This window comes from Camelus bactrianus, chromosome 3 (genome assembly GCF_048773025.1).
Source record: "Camelus bactrianus isolate YW-2024 breed Bactrian camel chromosome 3, ASM4877302v1, whole genome shotgun sequence".
NCBI classification, from domain to species: domain Eukaryota; kingdom Metazoa; phylum Chordata; class Mammalia; order Artiodactyla; family Camelidae; genus Camelus; species Camelus bactrianus.
In genome coordinates, this window is record NC_133541.1 from 95962834 (window position 1) to 95989281 (window position 26448).

Sequence of the window (26448 nt, forward strand, 5' to 3'; positions counted from 1 at the left end):
ATTACCCATAAAGTAATCCAGAGACACAAAAATGAAAAATATGAATGAGACGAGCAGATATGGAACACAGAGTAAAACACTAACATATGTTCAATTTGTGTTCCATATGGAGAAAGAGACTACGATAGAGACACTGAAGAAATAATAGCTAAAAGCTTTATGAAGAAGATAAAGACATGTTCAAAATCAGGGCCTAAGAAAGTTTATAACCAAAAGACTTCACTAAATGAAATTCTAAAGGATGTATGTAAAGTGAGCCCAGATGGAAGGTCTGAGATGAAAGAGGCACCCAGCTTTGGTCACACATCTTTCCTCGCCTGAATCCAGAATCAGGCTTTTGTAGGGCTTTGTGCTTTTCCACTGACCCAAGCAAAAACAGAACCCCTGTTAGGGAACTGGTCTATGCATTTGCAGACCCCGATGGCAGAAATGAAAGTTACATATCACCCTTCAACGGGAAATCGTGAAGTGAGACTCCTTGACCACTAAGGTTTCCTAGGCAACACAGCTTATCTTCAAGAAAGCAGAGAGGTTTTCAACAAATGGTGCTGGAACATCCACATGCAAAAAAGTGAATCTAGACACAGCTCTAACAGCCTTTGCAAAAATTAACTCAAAATAGATCACAGACCTGAATATAACACACAAAACTATAGAACTCCTAGCAGGCAGCATAGAAGAAAATGTAGATGACCTTGGGTTTGACGATGACTTTTTAGATACAACAATCAAAGGCACAATATGTGAAAGAATGAACTGAAAGTTGGACTTCATTAAAATTAAGGAAAAAACTTCTGCTTTGTCAAATACGCTGTTAAGAGAATAAGTCACAGACCAGGAGAAAATATCTGTAAAACAAAGCAATGAGGCCTTTCCTTTCTCTGATCCAAGTGATAAGGTCCAACCCCCAGCAGCAGGAGAGCAGGGGACATGGGGCAATTGTTGCAAGGGGCCCCAGGTCACACTCTCCTGGACAACCTCATGGCCTCTTAGAAGGACCGGATAAAGGACCAGATAAAAATTCAGTTTTTGAGCTTCGCAGATTCATGTGCCCCGTGACAAGCACATCCTCGAGCCAGGCTGCCACCTCCACGTCCTGTGGGGGTCGCGAAGCACTGGAGAACTCCACTCCTTAGTACTTTCCACATCTGGCCTCAGCCCTGAGGTCTGAGCAACCTGGGTCTGCTAACGGGCTGGTCATCTCATGGTAAGTCACCAGGAAACTGTCTGACACGTCATGCTAAACTGCTGCTTTTTCAAGTGCTCCTTGAATGTTCATCAACCACAGAATCCCCTGGGAGGCTGAGGGGACTGACTATGGAGCTCTCCCTTAATTACTTCATGATTTGCTTTGTAGGAGCATATACAGTGATGTTTTTCTTTGGTTAACTATCAATGAAGATTGTCAATAGCAGATAGTAATAAAAACAAGTAATTAGACTAAAATCTCTCTTTCACGTGTACACACACACATAAAAGGCATTCAGTGCCAGCTACTATCGCTGGACAGTGAGATTATAAGTAGTTAAATTCTCAAATTTTCAAACATTACTCACACAACCCAAAAAGGGAACAAGCATTTAAATACAGTCCACACACACTGGGTACCCAGTTGAAACTGGGTTTCAACTTCAGTGTTTCTAACATTTTCCTAGTTGCAACCCTCCACCTCATTAAAATCTAGTTCTCCCTATCAGTAGGTAAAGGGCTTTGCAGAACAGTGAGTACTGTGGGGTTCTGAGAGCCCCAGGAAAGCATGAAGTTGCTGGCAAGAGTTAGCTGGGTCCTGGCCTCAAGTGTTAGTCAAATGTAAGATGGTCACACAAACAAGCAAGAGACAAAGGAATTCAGAGAGCCTTGAAGCATCACAGAGCCAGCCTGTCCTCTTCTTCCTGCCCTATTTTTTGCTGTGTAAGTACAGGACACAGTTGGGTGTCCTGGATAGGAAAGTGGTAAAGAGGTCAGGTAAGTGACAGAGCCAACTGCAGGCTCTGCCTACCCTAATCTTCCAAGCTTGTCGGATCCTTTCTTTCCTAGGCCAGAAATGCCAAGTGTGATGGATGTTTGTTGAAACGACTATCTGTGTAACAGGACGTACTGCTGACAGAGGAGGTTTCTCTGTACTATGCTTACAACAGATGGGGGCAAGGATGGAGTGCAGCCCAATGACTAACACTGAAGGGATGTGCAACATCTGACCCGAGTTACAGATAAGAAATCAAACAAGCTGAAACTTGGGATGAAGATGATCATTTTCTTAGCCAAAACCAGATATCAAGGTGTATTTTTTAACCACCACCCCTTCTCCCTGGGGTTTTCTTACAGGATGCAGTCAGGCATGAGGGCTGGGCCTCATCCAGTCTGTTAAGTGGCTGTAAGGCCCTAAGTGCCCCCCCGGGTGGACCCTATTTGTTCCCCAGGTCAGGAGCTGACCCTATAAACTCCACCATGGTTAATGAAGTACCCGCAGGCAGCTTCAGACTGGAGGGCCTGCTGTGAGAGGATGCCTGTTAGAAGAGCGTGGAGGTCCTGGTCACTGACAACAGACAGCAGAGGGAAGACCAAGGTCTGAAACAGAGGGCAGAGGGAGGGACAGAGCTTGGGGAAACAGAAAAGGAGTGGGGGATTAAGACTATGCAAATCCACATGACTTCATCAGTTTGTAGATTAGATCCAAAGAAAACAGGAAAAAAAAATCTAGCCATGGCCTTATCCATAAGAGGTAGAAAAATAATACTGTGACATTACATTTTTAAATATACCAGAGCTTAGTTATTCAAATCAGCAGACTTCTCATGGTGGTCACCCTGGGAGGGTCTGTATTATTACAAGGTGTCAACATTCAGTCTTGAGAGCGGGCACCCAGGGTTTCCTGGCCTCCTTACTGTCAAGAAATCCTCTGAGAATAGATTCAATTTGTACAAACATGTTTACGCTTTAGGAGGCAAGTTGGCAGAATAAGCTCTGTGATCAAGCTATGTAACAGGATTTCTGGACCAGAAAAAGAAAAAGATGTCATCACACAGGTTTTCAGATTTGATGATCAGAAATCAGGCCTGTTCTCTCTGGGGTTGGGTGAGTGGCTCCAAAGGCACATCCCTCCAGGGTAAGTCCCGTGGGCAGGACCTCTGTCTTGTATCTCAGTGACTAGCACAGGCCTGAGAGTGGTAGGCCCTTCCTGGGTCTTTGCCTCAGTGGCTCTGCTAAGTGAACTGAGTGAATGCTGATGTACCTTCTAATGTGCTTGGTCCTGTATGGAGGAGGCAGACCTAGGTTTCCTTATCTATGAGCCAAGCTCTGCCCCTCAACACCACAATAAGCCAGGCCAAAGCGCATCTTCCATGGTGGCCTTCGGCTTTGTTTCTTCACTTTGCACTCCCCATGGTGACATTTCTCATGGCTTAACCCACACTGTATTGTGTCCCCTGAAAGGCTTGGTGATAAAAGTTTGGGAACCACTGCATATCACAGTTCCTTCTCTTGGGGATCCACGGGGACACCAGTGTGTTAAAGGCTCTGAAAAGTCCTGCAGTCAAGAAAGCTGTTTCTCGGTGGTTTCCAAACTAAAACAAGTTCCTTTACTGAGGAACTCAACAAAGTTATTCATATATCCATCTCAAAAGAGGGAATGTGAATCTAGCCGTCTCCTGATTTCAGCCATGTTTTGGTGGACTACCTCTTAAGTTTTGCCAAACACCTGGGTTCTGCTGAACACAGTTTGAGCAATGTTAACCCAGACTGCTCTACATCCATCAAATCACAGCATGTTTGCTCTTTCTCTTCTACATACTGCTCATGCCCAGCAGTACCTTCACTGTAGTACTCGACTGCTCTTAATTCACCCCTTAGATACCTGCCCTATTCCCTTTCTGGTCTGTGGGCCTGCATGTCCCCAACATCAATGAAAGTTCCATTGCAGCAAAAGCCACGTCATGTGTTTCTTATTTCACATCTCCTATACCTTCCAGCATCGTGCAGTGCTGTGCTAGGCAAAGGGGAGAGACTCCAAAGGGGCTTTCTGAGCTGAAGTCAAGTTCCCTTGTAATATCATTTAAAAGTACCACAGGAAAATGGGAGCAAAGATGATGCCTCAAAGAAACTACCCCAGTTTCCCCATAATAATACTTATTTTTATCCATCATTTTTTGAATGTTTACTACTAATGTCGGCTAAATTCTTAAGATGCAATATAGCTCTCCACAGCAATCCCAAGAGGTGGGGCTACTATTACCGCTGAGGCTGGAAGATCAAGGACCAAGGGGATGGAGAATGGAGCCAGGCCCGCCGGTCCTGGGGCACTGACAAGCCCGCAGACAGCATCACATTTCAGGAGGAGCTCTGGGAAGAGGCAGCAGGGCTGCCGAGCCAGGTGCCCAAAGATGTGGGGAAGGAGCTGTCTGATCACCAGACTCAAGCTTGTTCCAGATGTTGCCTTTTCCTTTTAAGTCTGGCAGATCACTGCGTTCTGCACCCAAGGGGAGAAACAGATGCCAGCTGCAAGTTTCAGAGCAAGATGCAAGGCCACAACCTCCTCCCACAGCCACCCCAGCCTGGAGGAGACCCCAGGGAGGAGTACCTGGATAGTCCCTCATCCCTGGAGATCTGCTCTTACAGAGGATCATCTATCTAGGCTCTGATGGCCCCTGGCCTGCAGGGGCTGCTGACTGTCCAGGTACTCTCATGCTAGCCTGGTCTCAGCTCTGGCCTTACACCCTGGGGCTGGGCATGCTCAGCTCCTAGCTAAACAGAAAATGTTTCAAGAAGGTTTTCAGGAGTGTGCCAGGAGCTCAGGACAGAAGAGTCCTTCAACGCCAGTCTGAAGAGTATGGTAACAAGGCATCTTGGTGTTGAGGGTGATAAAGGCTTTAGGAGGAGTTGTCAAATGGCAGCTTGAAATAAACCAGGGGGAGTAGTCCTGAAACAGCCAAGACATTCTGCAGTGCCTGGTGAGGCCCAGCGAGCTCTGATCAACTGAAAGGACAACACACAAGTGGGCAGTGACAGCTCGCATCACCCTCCCTAAGGGCAGTCACCTCAGCACTGGAGCAGGACTACTGGGACTCTTTCCTCTCTGCTTTCACCCTAACGTTAACAGTTAGCCCCTGGTCACCTACACCATGCTGGCACGGGAAAGAACTTCACATGTATTCTCTCATTTCCATCTCATAATAACCCATGACACAGTTACTGTAACCTTCATTTCACAGATAATAACACTGCGGCTTGGAGATGTGAATGACTTGCCTAAGGCCACAATTAAGAAACGTTGGCCCCACACCAAGGTCCACACTCTAAACCACCCGATTTCTGCTGCCTCTACCCGATTTCTACTGAATATCGTGGCACCCCCAGTGGTTTCCAGGCCTGGCCACCAAAGAGATGTCAGCTTCCTGCTCCAGAGCTACCTGGCCCTAGGTGGGTCCTGCAGCTCAGCCACCCCGGAGTGTCCAAACCCCTCCTCATCTCTTCACTGGGGCCTTCTGATGGCAGGAGGCCTGGCCATTTCAGCAGAGCATCATGTGACACCCCATCTCCATGCCTGCAATTATGTATGCCACCTGTTAGAGAAGACAGTGCCTCCACAGGACCCTTCAGGTGACAACTAGACAGGCAGGGTAACTCTGGTTAACTGGTTAACAAGCATCCTCCAGGAATCATTTTCTGAAACCTACTCTCAGCACATGTGGTCCTGCACCATCACTGCCTTTCTCTTGCTTGTACCTATCTCTGGACAAAGCTCTTCGGGCTGGGGAGAGGTCTTATTCTGGCCTGTATCCCAGTATTAGACACAAGGGACCTCTCAGTGAGTACCTGCTAACTGGATGGTACTTCCCTCAGATGCCTTGTATTGGAGCATGATGTCTGGATCACATCCTTAACTTGGCCCTAAGCTGCCTGAAAGCCGCTACCCTGGCTTCTCCCTCTTCCTACACCTTCTCCAAACTATGGGAAGAAAAGAAGCTAGTACCCAGCAGGTGTGCTGTGCACAGGTGAGTGGGGTGGCAGAGCCCCTTTCCCAGCCCTCGCAGGGCTGATTGGCACTGTCTCCTTCTCTAGGTCTCAGCTGATGTCTCATCCTCAAAGAAGCCTTCCTGGACCAGTTCATCGCCAGACCCCAGGTGCCTGAGCCCCTGGCCTGTTTACAGCCTCCACGGCACTCATCACAGTCAGTAACCATCTCAGTTGGTTGCTTCCTTCTCGCAGACTAGACTGTGAGCTCCATGGAGCAGAGACCATCTCTGTCCCCATCATCCCTGTGCTGTCACACAGAGCCTAGCACAGTGCCAGGCACACAGCAGGTGCTCAGTAAGCATGCAGAATAAATGGGAAAGGGTCTTCAGTGAAACAAAAGCCAAGAGCAGAGCAGAAAGCGAGCTTGTCCACCTTTACTTCTCTCTCAGGGACCAAAACCAAAGTTCTGAGAAGGCAGATGCCCAGGACTTCCAACTCTCCACATGTTCACACATTCCAGCCCAAGGGGCTCAGGGCAGATCACCTCCCGAGAGCTGTCAGTGTGAGGGCAGCACTGTTTTGACCAGTGGAACGAAGCAGCATTTTCACTGGACCCAGCCCTGGAGCTCAGCTCCTGACCCATCAGGCAACAGAACACAAGTGACCACAGCAGTGACCAAGCACAGCGCTAATGGCTCTGGACATACCCTAAGGCCCCATCATGCAGGCCAGGCACCACATCAGGGGCAGGTACTAGTCAAGGGTCATGCCAATGACTCAGCCCTGCACGCAGGCAGAGGAAATGGCTCAGATTAAGCTAACTATAGCTCTGCTGGAAGGAATTGGTAAAACTTAAAAATATGTATTAGTCTCTAATATACAGAAGTTCATGTGGCTAATGCCAGAGTAAGGATTTGCCTCGAGTGACTTGTCCAGCTATAGCACTGGGCTGCCCTGACCATTCCTACCACCCACCCCGTTGGGACCACTACTGCACTCGTAACAGCGGGGGACAGGCATGGTGAGTATGAGTGCAGGGTCAAGGTGCCTGGCCCCCATGAGAATGGACCTGCTGACCTGGACCTCATGAGCGCTATGCTCCATTTCAGAGCCAGCCAGGCACAGATAAGGAAAATGGACAGAAAGTCCGTGTAGCAGACAGCTGCAGCCTCAGACATGATGGAGCAGTGGTATCTCCCACCCCACACCCTGCAAACTAAAAAGAGGAAGCTTGATGAAAGAAATGAAACTGCTATTGTGCTTGGCCTGATGACAGTATCTATGAATACTCCAGCGTCATTCCGGTGCTAGGGACATGGGAGCATTTTGGAACCAGGAAACACAGGCTATCTGAGTTTCCACATCATGTCAGCTTTCCCATTATGCTCCAAAAAAGATCTCACAGCAGCCTGGAGTTGGTGAAGCAGGGACTATTGCCTTCATTTGAGTTGTAAGGAAATTATGGTCCAGAGGTTAAGTGACTCTCTCTGGGTCACACAGCATGTAAACTACCAGGCCAGACCTAGAAAATGTCCTCTGAGTCCTATCTAAGGACTTCTCCCCTGGTCTCCCTGCCCGATCGACAGTGTTACACAGGGTCTTCCTGGGTGTGCCACACAAATTCTGGGCCTGTTTCCTCATCTGCATAGTGAGAAGAGTCACACCTAGCTCACGCTACCAGCCGTGGCACCTAGAAGTCTCTGACAAGCAGAGGGTTAAAGTTCCAAATATATGCAAAGGTCTCACAACTGTAACACCAATCACTTTTCATGCCTAGATGCTTTTAACAGAACATAAAAACTTTATAACCCTCATGACTGTGTTCTCTGTGGGGGAAACCTTGGTCTGGAATTATTGAGAGTCCTGGGAAAGCAAGAAGTGACCCAGCTCTTTGGCTGTCTGACCACACTCCTTTGGAAGAGGCAGCTTGTCTTGCTGTCTCCCCTTTCTGGCTTTAGAGAGGTGGCTGCCCCTGCCTGCCACCTATCCTGATCACACACAGAGCAAAAAGTGGTGAAAAAATTATAAAAGGGCAGCAAGATGTGCATCTCTTCTCAAGTACTTTCCGGTTATATGTGACTCCAGGCAAATCTTTTTACGCACTGAGGCTGGTTTTCTCATTACTAAAAATGAGGGATGGTATCCCTGCCCAGCTGGCCTCCCACAGTTGCTATGGAACCACCAATAAGATTATATCTGGGAAAAGGACCAAGGACCCCCTGGAGAGATGGCTGATTCCAAAACTGAGGCAGGGGAAGTTCAGGGGAGACAAGACTCTCTCATTATGTCAGAAAGCAGGAAACGTACAGAAACTGATGGAGAGTGAGCAAAAAGACATAAAAACCAGCTTAAAGGTCAAATTTGAGACAGTTTGAGTATCATAACAAGTCATGACATGATAGTATATAACCCACTTAATTTTTTAAATCCACAAACCAATATTGATAGCACCAAAAAAAAAAAAAGGGGGGCAGAAGGAAAGCTTTTCTTAACAGAAGAACGCCAACTAATAAATGATAGAAAAATCACTAATTTATAACCACCACAGTGATAACTGATTCAGGTAAGATCATTAAGGAATGCTAAAGCTGCTGTGTGAAAGTTTGTGATACAGGATGTGCAGAAACCCAGACACCATTTTCATCGAATGACCAACATGAAGAGCATCAGTGACAGGACAAACCCACGTCAGCTGCCTCTCGATGTGATGCCAGAGAAAGACTCAACATCACTTACACAAATCGCCTATCAAAATGTTTAGCCTGAATTCAACCTGAACCTGAGATCAACCCAGATTAAAGGGCATTCCGCAAAACGAATGGCCCAGGCCCTCCAAAAATGTCTATGTGATCAAAAATTAAAACAAAACTTAAAAGCTGGGGAATCCTTTTATAGATTAAATAAGACTAGAGAGACCTGACAGCTAAATGCAACCTATGATCCTGAAATGGATCCTGGATTAGGAAAGAAAAGGGAACAAAATCATAAAGGACATTTAGGACAATTAAAAAAAATTTCAAAACAGACTGTATGATAGGTAAGAGCCAAAAATAAACATTCGTGTGTGCTCATTCACACACACACACACAGGGCAGAGGGAAATAGAGCAAGCAGCACAAAATGTTAACAACTGATGAATCTAGGTGAAAATGTTCACTGTACTATTCTTGTAAATTTCCTGTAGGTTTGAAAAATTTCAAAACATATGAAACTAGCAAGGTCCTATCAATCCTTGGAAAGTCGTGGTGTCCACAGTGACTCGGGCACACTTACCTGTCAGGTACTCCAGGACAGCGGCCATGTACACGGGCGCCCCAACTCCAATCCTGTACTTGGGGTGGCCTTTCTTGATGTACCGCAGCATCCGGCCCACAGGGAAGATGACTCCCGCCTTGGCAGACCGGGAGGTTTTGGTGGACTTCTTCTTCCCACCCCGGCTCGACATGGCCGTGGCCCTGGAGATGGATCAGTAAGCACGCTGTGGAGGCAAGAGGGGCACCAGTCAGGATCACTGGGGACAGCGCATCTCCCCCTCCCCAGTGCACTCTGACTCCTGGAAGAAACGGGTCCTGCCAGCAGATCCCAATGCCTACAGCCACTGAGCACCATGAGTCTAGTTTACACAGTCCCCCCATGCACTTCGCCCCCTGAAAAGAGAATGGCTTAGCTTTTCACTTTTTATACCATGACATCAATTTTATCAGCCACTTCCACTTAAATGTTACTCTGACAATGACTGCTCTTAAGTGCCTTGCCTTTATGCCACATGATGTAAAAGAAAATGGGATTTCTTGGCTACGATCTATACACTTGCTTAATAATTGTATTTTCATACACTTGAGACCAAGACAGATAATTTGCTGCAGCCTTCATGAAAGAAAAAACTATGTCACCTGCCCCTAGAATGAAAATGTAAAGCAGGAATCTAGGTTCTTTGATGAAAGCAGCATTTCTACCTAATGGTCCTTTATCTGTGAGAGGCAAGACCAGCTCACAAGAGTTCAGTTCAGTGGACAGCCAGGCTGGAGTAAGAGGCCCTCTGAACACTTCCAGACTGCTAGACACGCCTGTCCTTAGAGAAGACGGAGGAGAGTTCTTTCCCTGCCCCTGCTCCCAATACCCAACCCAAAAGCCCCTTCTTCAGCACCTTTTGTGGGATCTTCTCTCCTCCACCCCGAATGTGACTGGATCTAGGTCACCACTATCTTAACCAAATGCTCACAAGCGTCTCCTAAAAAGGTCTTCTCACCAGAGGCCACACTCTCTTCTAATCCACCTGCCCTCCGGTGGCTGGGCTATCTTTGTACATGCAAAGCCTAAAATGCTGTGGCCCTGGTCTTACAGTTTTCTCTGCTGCCACAATTCCCAAGATAAAATCAGGACCCTTGGCCTGCCGTGCAATGCCCTAGAAATCTAGGCCTGGCACACCCACCCAGCTTTACCTGTGCTTCCTGCAGTCTAAACGTGAACATAGGGGAGTCCCCCAAACGCCCTCCTCTGCAGTGGCTATACCCTTTTGCCAGAACCTCCTTTACCCCTCATGCTTTTCTGCCCTCTGCTAACTCTTCCCTGAGTACTCCAACTGAGTTGCTCCATCCTCTGGGCTCCTATGTGCTTCATGCCACAACACTGCCCCCATCTCTCCCATCATACTGTAAGGTCTCAGAGGGCTGCCCCTGACTGTATTCCTAATGGAGCACCACATAGTAAGGTCACAGCTATTTGCTAAATGCATTCAAGTCATTCATGCATTCACTTCAGGAACTATGCTGGGGACTGGAGACAGCAGTTCATGAGACAGATATGGTCCCTGCTCTCCCAGAGCTGATAGGGAAGAGAAACAATAACTAACCCTACAGTCATTTAAATGGTCATTGTGAAAGGCCAGTGCAGGGTGCTGGGTGAGGGGCTGTCAAGAGGCCTCAGCCTGTTCTGGGCACCAGACAAGCCTTGCCTAGAAGACATTTACGCTCAGACCACTGAACCAAATAGATAGGTCTCGGTAAACTGAGGTCAGGCTCTGTGATGTGTGGGCCCCTCCAGCTCTAACAGTCCACGTGGAGGCCACAGAGTTAGGAGTCCTTGTTATTTTGACACCTAACCCTACATTCAAGACATGCCTGGTCCATACTAACATCAGGATAATCTCAGACCATCTGGCTGACAGAGATGGCCACTACAGCAGAGAGCAGATTCCTGGGCACTCTGGGGCAGCTGTGTGGACAGGCCCACTAGAATTAAGGGGGCTCAAGCCTTGGTTCTTGATGGATGCTAGAGGGGGCTCATGACCTCTGTGATGAGAACCCCGTACTTCACCCTGTCAAGAAGGGCACCAAGTCTTAATTGACCACAAGCACTAAAGAGAGTCCCAGGAGGGTCTGGTTTTTCTGAGACAAATAGCTGGCTCCACTTCTTGCTGTAATGAGCTCTGTTTTAAAACATTCCCTGCAAACAGGTGCCCATGCTCACTCTGAGCAGGAAATAGTATGTGTATACATGTGTGCACATGTTGTTTGCAGGGAAAAAGCTGTAACTGGGCTCCTAGCAGTCTTCTGCTTTAATACAAATGTGTTCCACAGACCAACCCAATGCCTTTAGACCAAGAGCATTTAGATCTGAGTGCTTCCCCTCTTCCAGGAGAGGCCTGTGGTCAGTGATGACTAACACAGCTCAGGCCTGTTCTCACTGGAGCACAGACTCCAGCTCTGTCTCCAGACAGACCTGTAAGGGTATGTTTGGGGCTGCCTTTGTGGGAATTGGACAAAGTCCTGCCTCAGAGAGAAGCCATGATTCAGGGACCTGATGAGTCCCAGACACATTTATTCCTTAAAAGTAATCCTCCAGGGCTTTCCTCTGACTCAAGCCAAGAGTCTTTAGGTCGACATGCTGGTGACTCCCAGGTCCCCAGCCCAGCACACACCTGGCTGCTGAGTCCCAGAGCTCTGTTCTGACTACCCTGTAAGTCCCAAAGGCACCTGAACTCCTCTGGGTATCTCAGCCCCAGGGGTGGCAACATCATGCATCAAGCTACCAAGCAGGAGTCAACCTGTCCCTACTTCCCTGCCCACCTCCACAGCACCCAGTCATTAGCCAGGCTCTGTTGAACCCACTTCCATAACTTCTCAAACTTCTTCCTTTCTCTTTGCCCTCCCTGCTTCGGTTCAGCTCTCGCTACTTCTCACCTGTCCTCCCCAGCACCAGTCTCTCCATGAACACCAGAGGTCTCTGCCCACTTTACTGATTCCCCATCACCCGAGACAGCCACAAACATCATCCTCCAACCACTTCTGCAGCACTGCTTCCTGCCACCCCTGCCCAGTCTCAGATGGCCCACGTTGCCCCTGACTTCCTGACCTGTGATGTTGTGTCCAGAATGTCTTTATACATGCTGCTTCTCCTGCCTGTAACACCCTCTGTCCCCTTGCCAACCTGCTAAACTGATATTCACATGACCCCTCTTCTTGGTCCTGACCATAGACTGGAATTGCTCACTGCTCCGTGTTCTCACAGCCTATATCCTAGCACACATCTGTGAGCCTACCTCCTCAAATCGACTCAGCTTCAAGCTACTCCATGCCAGGTGCTGTAGTCAACTCATCCAAAGGTCCCCAGGTCCCAAGAAAGATCATAAACATCAGTGCCACTATGCTGGTAGAACATCTTCTTGTCTCATCTGGCGTCAGGTTCCTCTCTAAATAGAGAAGTCCCAAGTCTCTATCCCCATCCTAAGGGGTCCGTCCTCAAGAGAGTCTGTTCCTTGCCATTCCTCGTGTTCTTCCTACACTTCTAACTATCTCCAAGCTGCAGCCACAGCTATGGAAGAATTCTACTAAACTGTGCAGCCTCATGACATCCACTAATGTGTAGCAATGTTAAAACATCATTTGGAAAATCATGTTGTACCTGTGCAGTCTCCAGCTAAACCCATACATGTGCCAGGTCCATCCTGCTCTTTAGAGGTCGATGGGACATGGGGAGCTATGGCCAGGCACCAACGTGGGGGGAAGAGAGTGGCTGTGACAGAAGTGCTTAATAACTTGAATTCCAAAGTCAGACTGACCTGATTCGAGCCATGGCTCCACCACTTAGTGACTATATACTCTAGGCTAGCTGCTATAAGAAATAGCCCCACAGCTCACTTCTCACTTGTGAAAAGTTCCAAGTGGCTTCCATGGTTGGCTGGTGCTTCTCTACAGGATGATTCATGGATCCAGACTCCTACCACTCTTCAATGCACAACTGCCAGCATTACCACAGAAGGGAAAAGGCCATGGAGGACAACTCATGGGGGCTTTCAGAAACCAGGTCTGAAAGGGGGGCACACCATTTCTGACCAAGATCCATTGATTAGAACGTGGTCACATGGCCACACCCAAGTGCAAGAAAGGTTGAGAAATGTCCTCTAGCCATTTGCTCTGAAGAAGAGGAAACAGCAGCCTCTGTAACATGACAAACCAACCTGAAAGGTAGCCCTGAAGCCAGGTTCTGAGTGACCAGTCAAACCTGACTGTGACCCATGTCCTGCATCCAGGCTTTTCTGAGAGATGGACGGTCTTTCATCATAAAGAAAGTGGATTTTTACACACTCAGCTTCTCTTTAGGGCACTGACCTTGCTCACAGGAGAAATAGCAATAATACCTTGTCAAACTGACAAAGCTCTGTCCTTCCTTCCAGGAGGGCACCCTATTCAGCAAACCAGAAGCCCTCACCCCTGTAGAGGGCCCCACATGCTTTGAAGACAGTGATAGGTCTTCTGGCAACCCTGGTATCGTTCATCACTGAACAATGACTTGGCTGTCTTTTTGACTGTTACCAGGCCAGGAAATGAAGATTCTGTGGTTGGTCCTGAAGGGATCTCTGTGGTCTTTATCTCTGCAACACCTCTAACTACAAATCAATCACAATAGACATAAACCTTCTCTGCAGAAACCCAAAGCTCACTCTGAGACACACTAGGGAAGGGGACTGTACAAAGAGGAGCCAGGATCAAGTGAGAAGCAGGTCTCTGACCACAGGCCTCCCAACAATGGAGATGTGATAAGGACAATGCGACCTGTCCTCAAAGCACAGGACAAATGATAAGCCTGGTTGTGAGGATCCCGTGAATAAGATGGACACAAAACATGGAGGAGCAGCAGAGATGAGGAAGGCAAAGGGCCATCCTACCTACCACACCATTCTATTCCTAGCCCACAGGGCACCCTAACTGGCGCCTTGCTGCACAGCAAACCACCTTCGTTCCTACCTCCACCCTTTGGCACATGTCACTTGCTCAGTCTGGAACGCTCTCTCCAGCCCTCAGTCTGAAGCAGTCCTACCAATGGACCCAGTTCCTCCTCTGGTGATGGAGATCTATCAAGGAGCTCCTCCTCTGCATTCCTGCAGTAGCTGTGCCATGTGGCCCCCAGTCCCAGCCTAGCATGGAGCAGCCCCATGTCCAGACTCCATGCAAGGCCCTGGTGACCTCTGGCCCACTATGCCTATTTCAGCAACTGGGGACCCACTCTGTTTCTTCAGTAGACATTCCTGCAGTGGCCCCTGAGCCCAGCAAAAAAATCCCTTATAATGAAACTCAGCCACCACTGAAGTATGTTCAGTTGCTCTTCTCAGTCTTTATAAAGTGCTTTGCAAATGCAGCTTCTAGCCCTTCCTTCCAACCTAACTGCCACTTTGGATACAATTTCTGTAAACATTCTAGAGCTAGCTTCCCCAATCTCAGCACTGGTTACACTGTATCACCACTACCTATTTCCTTACCTGTCCTGATGGGATGGACCAGGCTACTCTGCTCACCACTGTATCTCCAAAACCTACCACCCTGCCTGGTTCCTGGAAGGCCCTCAAATGCTGGCTGGGTGGTGACTGATTAGCTGGCATTTACAGTGAATGGGGTTCTCCTGACAAAAATGAGGGCAGCATTTCCAAAGGCCACAGGATTCATCAAGATGTGGCAAGAGAGAGATCAGTCAGGGACTTTCTCTGGGGCCAGTCTCCTACACAATACCTAGCCAATCTCTGTGGGAGTGCAGACTCAAAATTAACAGAGTTTGCGGCACACTACCTTGGGGTTTCCCAGGAAGGGAACATCACAGCTTCCCTGGTGGCTGATGTAGGAGAATGCAGAGGCCTTCCGACTCCCTGACAATTCTATGGCTCCAGCAGCCTCTCTTCTTGCCATAAGATGGGCTCAGTAACACAGACCAGAAGAAAATACTTACCTTCCTCATAACTGTAAGATGCTGACATCTGTTAAAGTTGCAGCACAGAAAACTCTTAAATAATCAGGGCACTCACAAAACCATCAGAATGCTCAATGGTTAAGTCTTATTATCTAAGCAATGAATGCGTGCATATTGATCTGAACTAAATATTGATTAGAACTGCTGGGGGACTGCTAGTCAGACAACCCTAGCTCCAGCACCGCAGGATGGAGGGATGTGAGCTATCAGCATTCAAGTCACTGTTAGGGAGGGAGGACTGCCCCGTCCACTCCCTGCAGCTAGATAAATGCCCAAGTGTCCACATACATTTGTAACCTTCCCATCAACTCCAGTCATGAAGGCAAACCTGAGACACTTAATTCTTAAGCGCAGGACACTAATCCTGTTTACAGCATTCTCTTCGGTTTACTCCTATTGTACCAAATGATTAACAGTGTCACTGCTGTCACGTCCCCAGAGACATGTGGATATTCTACACAACTATCCCTCACAGAGCTGGGGTTCACAAGCTGCACTCTGACTGGCTCAGAACAGAGACTTCCACTGGTACTCTGGCCAATCAAGAAAAACACCTCTCTCCATTCATAAAACACTACATCTTAAAATGAGCTGGATGATTAAAGAACTTACAGTCTACCCTCAGTGAACCAAGAGCTCACAAACAGGAAGAGAAGGATAAATTGAGACAGTAAATAAACTCTAAACCCCACATTTTGCTCCAGCAGACATCACTTTTCTTAAGTGCTAGGTTTTTAGTGGCGGGAAAAAAACAAAACCCAAACGTGACTGTTATTCACTACAAGCAGGAAACAGCAGGAAGCTAGTCTGGGATTAAAACCTCATCTCTGCAAACTCACTCCATGGCGTGCTTCCTGAGCAACACTGGTTGGAACCAGCACAGTATTTCAATAGTAAGGGGCTGTCTGCCTGCTTCATAAGGAAACTTTCCTTCACCCCTCCTCTCTCTTTTAAAGGCTGTGCCAAACTCAGAGCTGGTCACTCCAATGGAAAGCCATCAAAGGAAAATGTGAGCTTCAGTAGGGCAAGACTCTGGTCAGTCTTGGCATCTAGAAGCTATTCAACACTTGAATAGATGAAGTATTCCCAATAATAAAGGACACCTGACCAAATCTTCCTCTTACCCAGAGCGTGCAATGCCTTATTACTGCTCTAAGGAAGAAGTCTAAATCCCCCAATGTGTTTCTCCTCAGGATCCTCTGATTTGGACCATTTGGCCCTCTAGCCTCACCCTCTAGGATCCGGCCATCCTGAGCCTCCAGCAGTTCCCCCACATGACTTCCTGTTCTCATTGTTCTAAGACTCTGCACATGGTGTGTAGGTCTCAAACACTTGTCCCTACCTGCCCTCCTTTGCCTGGCCAACTCTTCCTTGGCCTTTCCGTGCCTGTTGAGGGCTTGCTCCTAGTTAGGTTATTGTCCTGGGAGCCACTATGGGAGCTACTGTGGCCTCCTGCACTGAACTTGCAATGACTGCTTGTCTGCCTTCTCTTCATGTCAGCTCCCCAAGGACAAGAACTGGGCTTTCTCCTATTTTTTCTTTACTAGATTGCCAGTTTATTATAAAAGGACATAACTCAGGAACAGCCAGATGGAACAGATACACAGGGCAATGTATGGAGCTTCCATGCCCTCTCCAAGTGTGCCACTCTCTCCAAATCTCCACATGTTCACCAATCTAGACAGTCTCTGAAACTTGTCTTTTGGGGATTTTTGTGGAGGCTTCATTACACAGGAGGCATGACTGAATAAATCACTGGCCACTGGCGACTGATTCAACCTCACCCCCCTCCCCTCCTCAGAGGTAGAGAGACATGGCAAGACCGGGCATTTCTTGATCAGGTTCCGTCTCCAGTGCCTAGCCCTCAAGAAACTGATTCTCAAGAAATATTTGCTGAAAGACTGCAAGACATCGATCCAGCAGGCTTGATCCAAGCAAACAAGCTATACAACTCTTTGCGATGAAGAGCTGACTCACTTGGGCTCACTCAAGAGCTGAGGTGGGGTGCAATGTACTTCTAAACCTACAGAACATGGAAAAGGACCCATAGGACAGGTCTGGGCTCCACTAACCTCTGCCCCAACCCAGCCTATATGCCAAGAATGGGGCTCTGAAAAAGCTGCCACAAATCTAAGGGCACACTGAAATGAGAGCTAAAGGCTGCTGCAATTCTGATGAACACCATATATAGATTCTTGCTGAGTTTTGTCAGGTTGAGGTTTTCAGTTTGTGCTTTGGTTTATTTTTAAATGAACTTCCTTCAAATGGCTTGGGGCAGCATTAACTCTGAAGCTATTAGAGGCAGGTCCTAGAATACATGTATGTATTCCAAGCATCTCTCTGAGGAAGCCATGAGGGCTCTTCCCAAGATCTGCTGTCTTCAGGACCAGAAGAAAAGGCAGACTGAGACGCACCACTCCCTGACCCTGGCCCATTTAGTACAGGCCAAGCCAGTGACTTATAGTTGTGTATCAGAATGCTGTGTGTGATGTTCCAGACAACTCTCAAAGTTGAATAAAACGTGAGCCATCCCGCCCTCATTCTAGAAGCCCTGCCTCAGTTTTTACTTACTTTAACCCCTCCCCTCCTCCTTAATGCCTTTATTAAGGGATCAGCATTAACAATCTTAAGAGATTAAAGCAACAGTAGATTGGAGAGATTTCCCACTCTCCTAAAACTAGAGTAAAGATGAATTTAAAGTCTTGAGGGTTAAAAAAAAAAAAAAGAGAGCGAGAGAAAGAAACAGGTTTAAAAACATATATTCTCATCAGTGAACCTCCTGTGCAAGACCGAGATGCCACTGCCCAGCTTTGGTTAGTTGTGTACAAGAGATATTAATTCCAGTTGCAGGCATGAGGTGTTCATTTCGGAGCTAAAAACTCCTCTGACAGCAAGACTAAAAACCTATAGGTGACCTGGAGTACGTGGATTCCACCTAATTCACAACTAGTGTCTCCCACTCAAACCTGAAACTGTTCAAAACTCCCTGAGTCCTCAGAGCAGGGAGCCTTGGAACAAAGCACTTTCCCCCTTCTTTAATGATAAAATCTCAAACCACAAAGGTGGAAGAAAGAGAAAAGCTAGCAGGAGTTCCCCTCTAATTGTCTATTCTTATATACTGTTTATTGGATCATTAAAGTCTTACAAGGACTTCATGAGAGTTTTAATTATTGAACTCAAGGTTAGTCTCAGATGTTTGCACAGAATTCTCTCACTTTCAAACTCAGGAATATTTGCCCCTAACATGTTGTCTAAAAGAATCTTCCAATCTACGAACAAGATCCTTGAGTGATCCGTGGCCCCTGCACGAGTGGAGGTGGGGCAGGCCATCTCGCACACCTGTTGTCAGGTAACTCAGCCGGCAGCATCCTGCGCGTTCACCTCCTCACTCCCCCCACCCCCCAGCGAGTCTCTCCTCTCCTGGCCTTCTCCACCTGAGGAGCTTACAGCCTTCAGGAGTTACCTTAAAAACAAACAAACAAACAAACAAACCAAAACAAAAAAACACCTCCCAACCACAAAGCAAACAAAAGGCCAAGCAAGAAACAAGCCAGAGGAGCGGGGGTTCCCATGGCCCCTTTCCAGCCTCCCCGGACAAACCCCTCCCCGCCCCTGTCCTGTTCCAATCCGGGAGTATCCCCCAACCCCCGGCCCTACCCTCCCAAAATACGCCTACACCACGGCCACTTGGGGCTCAGACCCAACTTACTGTGCGGGGGGCCGGCAACTCGTGGGCGGGTGGGCACCTTACCAAGTACAACTCCGCGCACAACAGCTCCCAGGCGCCCAGGCCCAGGCTGGCCGGCCAGCGCTGCCGCGCCTCCCCCGGCCTCGAATCCAGCCCGCCCGCCCCGAGAAGAGTCGGCCTGGGAGGCGCCAGGGCTGTTTTCTGCCCACAAAAGCACCCAGGCGCGGGCAGGAGAACTCGGTTCTAAGAGAAGTTGGCTTCCGGGTTTGCTTTTTGAACAAAACCAAAGGGAATCCCGCGCTGCCGGGGCAGGGCCTGGAAAGGCGCCCTGCTCGCGCGAGGCCCCGGCGTGGGCCGTGGCGAGCTCGGCAGCCCGACCCCGGCCGAGCGCCGCCCGGTGGGAGCCAGGCCCGGCCGCTCCCAGGCACCCGCGGCCGGAAGAGCGCGGCTGCCGGACCCGGGCGGCGGGGAACGGGCGTGCGGCGAGGGGGCCCGCGCGGCACTTACGGGGCGGCTTGGCGGCGGCGGCGGCAGCAAGGTGTCCGGCCTGTGCCCTCTCGGCCGCTCGCGCCTTTTCTCTCCGCGCTCCTTGCTGGCCCGCCCGCCTCCTCGCTTCCCGCCCGCGCGCCCCGCGCTCGCCCCCTCCGCCCGGCTCCGCTGCCGAGTGAACTGGAACCAGTCGCCGCGGCCCGGGGCTTCCCACAATGCACAGCGCGCCGCTCGTCATATCCCATCCCGTCCCCGCGCGTCCGGCCGCCCCTCCCGCACCACGGGGGCGCCCCGGCCTTGACCCCAAACCCGTGGCTGCGCGTGCAGGGGCTCTCCACGCTGTGTGGGCTGGACATCGGTAGGTCAGTCCCCTGGCCGCACCAAGGCCCTGGCTTCAGGCACCCCGCCCAGACACCGCACGCAGGGTCCTGCCCGAGTCGGAGACTCGCCCTGAGCTAAGTCCTGGAAAAAGGTCGGGACCCCGGCAGAGGCACTTCTCCAGCACGTGTCTCTTCCTGTGCGTCTTGAGTGGCACACATTGAGCACCTACCGTGGGGGGACTTTCGCTGAGCATCCCTAGAAGCCACCCCATAAACGCAGGGAGGGAGGCACGACTGCTGTTAACGAGCAAGCACTTTTCCCTCCCAATCGGCGCAAACCTCCCACGCACCTCAGAACCTCCCGCTGTCTTTAAGTAACAAGCCCCCATCAAACCTGGTTTGCTCCGCGAACAACTACTGCACATCCGGCTCCCCTGGGGTTCTTCATAGTGACCTCTATATGCCTGATTTACTTTGTTGCATGGAAGCCGTTAGCTACTTGGATTCAGCGATGTTCATTCTTGGGCCCAAGTTGGGACTTACTAACATAAACAGTAATTCCTTATCATCATACACATTTTTTTTAAACTGCAGACAAGCAGAAAGAGGAGGGGGCGATGCAAAGCCCATCTATGTATTCCTAAGTTAGTTTCTGACCTGAAGGCGTTAGTGAGTCTTTCTGAGTACTTAAACAGAGGTCTTCCCTCTCCTCCTCTCCCCTCCATTGGCCAGAGTGTGGAGAAGATAGCCACCTCAGCTGTGGGCCTATTTCGGTAACAGTACCCACCTGGCAGTTGTTCCCTGGCTGCTGGAGGTGGTGGTGGGAGGTTATGAGAATCATTAAAGGCCCCTCCTAGCCCTCAGGCTGCCCCTATACCAGAGGTGGTAACCTCCTCCCTTCACCCTGATGCTTACAATGTACTTTAAAAGTCTGCAAAGCAGTGTCCAATACATACCATTCATGTATTCATTAATTCAATTAAGTGGTGTGGTCATACTTTGTGTAATGCACCAATTTGGGTGATGAAGATGAAGCCCTATCTCCACCTCTCTCCAGAAGGTTCTACCCTCCTTCCTCTTCCCCTATAATTTGTGTGCCCTGTTCTTCCACTTCGATCACATGCGCTCTCACCCAAACTGGCTCAGAGGGTTCCACCAGCTTTTTTTCCTAATTGCAAAGTAAATGCATGCTCACCATGTAAAATTTGGAAAATAAAAATGCACAAAAAATAGAAATCACCCTAAGTACACGACTAGGAGAGAACCACTGCTCCCTTCCAGCCTTTGTATCCATATCTACTTAATATTAAATATATTTAGGTTCTTATGGCATTTAGGGCTTGTCACCTGCTTTTTAAACTTAATGATCTTTTTGAGTATTTAACCAGGTATTCTACAACAGCTGTTCTCGAACAATGTGAATTCAAAATACCTTTGTCTTCTTAAATTACTGAGGACTACAAAGAGCTCTTGTTATGTGGGTTATATCTGTCAATGTTTGCTCTATTAGAAATTAAAACAGAAAAATCTTAAATATTTATTAATTTATTCATTTTTAAAATGTTAATGCGTAAACAAGTTACATGTTAATATAAATGATGTATTTGTATGAAAAATAACTATTCTCCAAACAAACAAAATTTAGTGAGAAGGGTGTCATTGTCTTGCAATTTTGCACGTTTCTTTAATATGTGGTTTAACAGCTAGATTCTCACATTTCCTGTAATTCAGTCGTTGCTATCTATTGTTTTAAGTATATGAAAAAGAATCCAGCCTGTATGAAAAAAATACAGATAATGTATTTGGGGAAAAAAGTAGAGAATCTTAAGAGCCTTTTCAGATAACTTTGGATGTTCTTATTTGATACTACACCAAAACTGAAAAAGTAGTAGTTTCTTAAAGATTAACTGTAATGCAGAATCTGAAACCAATCAATAAACTTTTGAATTTGGTAACATAAAAATCCATTAACCTATCTTTTTTATTATCCATTATTTTTAATGGATTTATTTATCTTATTTTTTTTTTTTATTATCCATTATTCTGATGGATCTTTTTTAGCCAAGCACAATTTGGTAAAATCACTCATTGGACATTTGGAAAATAGTGGTTCACTGAGTTATACAAATCTTCTAGTCTTCCAAATGTGAACTCATTTCATTGCACAATATCAGAAAATCATATTCCTTAATATCACCACTGGTATCAGCAGAAGGTTTGTAAGTATTGAGAAGTTTTCAAGCTCATGGTGACAGATACAAATTTCCCAATATTGTAATTCTTGCTTGAATGTTCAAATTTATCATTGGCAACATAGTGTCACAGTTACTTTTCTTGAAGTGACAAGTTCATTTTATTCATTTTCAGGAAAATGTCTACTATTTACACAGGGCTGCATTATGACTTTCCTGAGCCTTATGCATTTTTACCTTCTTGGTCCCCTTCCTCCATTTAAAAAGACAAGACAAGACAAGACTGCATTGGTATAAAGACAGATATATTACCATGATATATTACAACTGTGCCTCATGGAGAACTCAGCCTTGCACGCACCCTGGTCTGAACAACCACAGTTTCCCTGTCAATCAGGCCCAACTTCTCCTTGAAGAGCAAAGCGGAGGCCCACACAACTTTGTGGGCTCACGAAAATGTTTCAGATTCTTCTAAAGTCAGAAGAAGAAAACGAGGATTAATTCTTGTAGATCAAGTAAAACATTCTAATATACAATGTTAATATATTTGTCTTTATACCAATACAGTTGTAAAATATAATTTTTGTGTCTTTTTATAGAAGGGACCTACAAAAGCAAAACTGCCTGGGGCTGATGAAAAATGTGGTCCTGCTGTCAGTTGCTGCTTCAAGTAAAAATAGTGTCTCGTGAAAAAAGCAGCTTGTTTTTCCCACAACTCAACCACAAAGATGCTTTTCCTCAAGGCAATCACCCTAGTTTGTTATACAGCAGAAGTACTTCATACATACTTCCTATGTAGTCACATAGAATATTTTAAAATGTGTTCTGAAGGGTCGAGAATCAATAAAATTCATAATTTTTACAGGACATTCTTAAGTGAAACTGTTGGCAATGAAAGATGAAATAATTATTAGTACAGTTTGGTGTGATTGTTGCAATGTGCCAAGTAATCAGCAGTTTTACCACGATTGTTTTTGCATTACTGGTGCAAAGACCAACACAATGAAAAAGCTAAATAACGTCTTAGCATTATCATGAAAAGTCCCGGAAAGAGTCTCAGTGACCTTAGGGGATCTGAAGACCCTATTTTGGGAACCACTGTTCCAAACATCCTGGGGCTGTACTGTTGTTCAGTTCACCAATTGTTACTGGTTGTTTTTCTTTCCATTTCCCACTCTGTCATAAAGACCTGGTGAGTGTCCTTAGAAATACATTTTTGTGCACATCTGACTGTTGAGCATTAAGTTCTTAGAAGCAGAACTGCTGGATCAAAGGTCCACAGTTTAAAAGCTTTAACTCAGGTAGCCAAGTGGCCCTCCAGAGACACTGAGACACAGTAGGGCAGGACCGAGCATTCCTGCATTTCCCCAGCACCTCTTGGCCCCGCCCTGACCTTTGATGATCTGAGGGTCAAACGGTGGGGTGTCACCATTTTCCTGGTTTAGCCTGAACTTGTTTGTGGAAGGGCAGGGAGTGGTCTCTAGTTAGTTCCTAAGCTTTTGATCAACCCACAAAGAGCCAAGAGGAGTGAGTACGTATGTGTGTGTGAGGGAGTGGAAGGATCCTGGGAAGGAAATAAACTTCTGCCCAGCCATGCTCGACCCTCGCAAGCAAACAAGTGTGCTCTTTTCCAGGGAACAAATGCACCATCATCCCTTCCAGTTGAAGCCTTTCTTCTTTACTTGATTACTTCAGATAAGTTCCCTCTCTTTGATCTCTTTGATCTACAATTGGAGGCATCTGACCCCCTTGTTGTCAATGATCCCCACCCCTCCTGTCTTTGTTAAGCAGTTAATACCCTTCTCTAAGAGAAGTACAGGTGACTATTTACCCTTAATTGGGAACAACAAAGGCACCAAGGACAACCATCCTAGAGTGTAAGTAGGAAGGAGGAAGGGGTTGTAGGCATCTCCAGGTGTAGAGGCATCTCTAGATTTAAATATATTCCCCCTGAAGTTAGAGCTGGATTGAAACATAGTTTGAAGAATTTAGGCTACCCGAAGAGCAGTGGTGCTCAAAGGGACTACTGCGACATCCCTGACACCCTTTAAAGGAGTCGTGGGTCAAAACTACTTTCATAATAATACTAAGGCCTTATTTACCGTTTTCATTGTGTTGACATTTGCACTGTTATTACAAGAGCACTGGTGGGTAAAACTGTGTCTTAGCATAAATCAAGGCAGCTGCCCCAAAATGCTAGCAGTCATGGAATTCAATGCACACACAAATACACACACACAGTTTCACTTAGGAACTTAAAATGTCTTTAGTGAGGGAGATTTTAAAATATTTGAAAGCTTATGTCTGCTATCATGAGCTTGACAGCTGACAGCTTCCCAATACTTAAAAACTTTTCTGATAATATTGGTGATGATATTAGCTAATGTAATTTTTTGATGTTGTATAATAAAATCTGTCAACGTTTGGAAAAATTTTAGAGACCTTACCAACTTATGATAGTATAACTTAGTGAACTAATATTTTCCACGACTTATGTATGATGTTGCAACATCACGTATAGGATTAAAAAAATCCATTCAAAGTGTAAGAAAAACCAATGCATTTAATGGCACAGAGTATGAAAAGCCCAGTGATATGTTTTAATAACCTACATAACTAGGTTTTTAAGAAATTACCACTTTAAGAAATTACCACTTGTCAAGTTTTGATGTAGAATCACAGAGTAAGATCCACAATTATCTGGGAAGATTATTATACTACTCCTCTCTTGGCTATATTAAAAACAAAACAAAACTTTTGCATGGAAAAAGAAAACCACCGTAAGAAAGTAAAATGACAAATGACAAACTGGAAGAAAATATTGCCAAAACATAATGTAGTTAAAAGTTACTATCCTTGTCTTAACCTGCTCAGGCTGCCGTAACAAAATATCATAGGCTGAGTGGCTTAAAAAATAGAATTTTCTCACAGTTTTGGAGGCTGGAAAGTCCAAAATCACAGTTCTGGTACAGTTCAGTGTCTGGTGAAAGCTCTGTTCTAGAGCACAAGCCACCTGTCCTCACACGACCTTCCCTCTGTGCACGTGTATAGGGAACAAAAGAGAGAGAGAGAAAAGAGATCATTCTCTGGTATCTCTTCTTATGAGGACATTAATCCTATTGGATTAGGGCCCCATCCTTATGACTTCATTTAATCTTAAGTACCTCCTAAAGGCCCTATCTCCAAATATAATCACATTGGTTAGAGCTTCAATATGAATTTGGGGGAGAAAATTCAGTCCATAGCAATCATATAAATATACCTTCTGAAAATTGAGGGAGGGGAGATTTAAAATCCTATTGAAAAATGCACAAATGATACAATTAACAAAAAGATATTTAAAAGGGGCTTAAAATATGAAAAGATGTTCAACTTCACTCATAAGAAAAGTATAAATAAAACTACACCTAGATATCATTTCTCATCAGACTGGCAAAAGTCCAAAAGCTTGAAACAACACTCTGTTCGAACAGCTGTAGGAAACAGGCTTTCATGAACTGCTGGTAGGAATACAGACTACTACAAACCTATGGAGGGGAATTTTACAATATTTAATAAACCTATCTCTACATTTACCCTTAACCAAGCAATTCTGCTTTTAGAATTTACCCTGAAAATGCACCACATGATATGAAAATACATACCCACAAGATTATTCATTGCTTCATTATTTGTAATTGCAGAATATTGGCAAATACTTAAATAGGGAGATGGGTTGAATAAACTCTGATACATACACACCAATGTGTATACTCCACACTATAAAAATAAAGGATGAACATATCTATGAACTTATTATGGAGTGATTTCCAGGAGATATTGTTAAGTGAAAAAAAAGCAAAGTGCAAAAGGATGAGCATCAGTAGTATGCTACATTTTGGATAAAAGGGAAAATAAAATAACATACATATATCTCTACAAAAATAAACACAGGAGGGAAAAACCAGAAAACAATAAACATAGTTACCTATAGGGGTGAGGGGCAGAAAGCAAGGGAGACAGTGACATTTCTCTGAGTATATTTTTTTGCACACTTTTGGCTTTTGGAAACATGTTGATGTTCGACATATTCAAAAAGTAAAATTGTATCTAGAAGAATGAACAGGGAGAAAATTCCTAAAACTGAAATCAAACTAAAACCAATGAATCCAACTGTATTTCAAATGAATACCATAATCCTGCTGGGTGTAGTGGGGTGGGGGCGAAGAAGCAGTCCACTTTATTTATGAATACAGTATTTGATACTTTCAGTCTGTGGTGAGAAAGGGAGTCAGGGAAGAGTTACAAACAAATCCTGAACCATTTTTATAGAATTTGGGTTTTTTTTTTTTTCTAACGCTATGGAAAAACTAATTCTAAAACAATTTTGGACCAGGGGAGGGTCCTGGGTAGAGTGTGTGCTTGGCATGCACAAGGTCCTGGGTTCAATCCCCAGTACCTCCATTAAACGAATAAATAAAATAAACTTAATGACCTCCATCCCTCCCCCGAAATATAAATAAATAAATAAATAAATAAATAAATAAATAAATAAATAAATAAATAAATAAATAAATAAATAAAATAG

General features: G+C 46.2%; 2 protein-coding genes across 15 annotated transcripts in view; one reads left to right on the forward strand and one right to left on the reverse strand.

Moving 5' to 3' along the window:
* The window catches only part of MACROH2A1 (macroH2A.1 histone), a 76688-nt gene extending 57159 nt beyond the window's left edge, over positions 1-19529 (reverse strand). For 13 of the 14 annotated variants that reach the window (XR_012505643.1, XR_012505642.1, XR_012505644.1 and 10 more), the window contains exons 1-2: positions 19388-19529; positions 9226-9430 (exon numbers count right to left, since the gene is read on the reverse strand). Coding sequence is in view for 10 of the 14 variants with exons in the window: in XM_074360706.1 (XP_074216807.1) it covers positions 9226-9397 (172 nt within the window). In the remaining 4 variants the exon portion in view is untranslated. Of the gene's footprint in view, positions 1-9225; positions 9431-18901; positions 19046-19387 lie in introns of those variants that run through there. The other variant, XM_074360703.1, reaches the window with a different exon arrangement.
* LOC141575559 (uncharacterized) overlaps positions 9396-26448 on the forward strand; it is a 37874-nt gene continuing 20821 nt past the window's right edge. Inside the window, exons 1-2 of the mRNA XM_074355030.1 lie at positions 9396-9421; positions 18778-19727. Coding sequence (XP_074211131.1) covers positions 9396-9421; positions 18778-19727 — 976 coding nt within the window. The remainder of the gene's footprint in view (positions 9422-18777; positions 19728-26448) is intronic.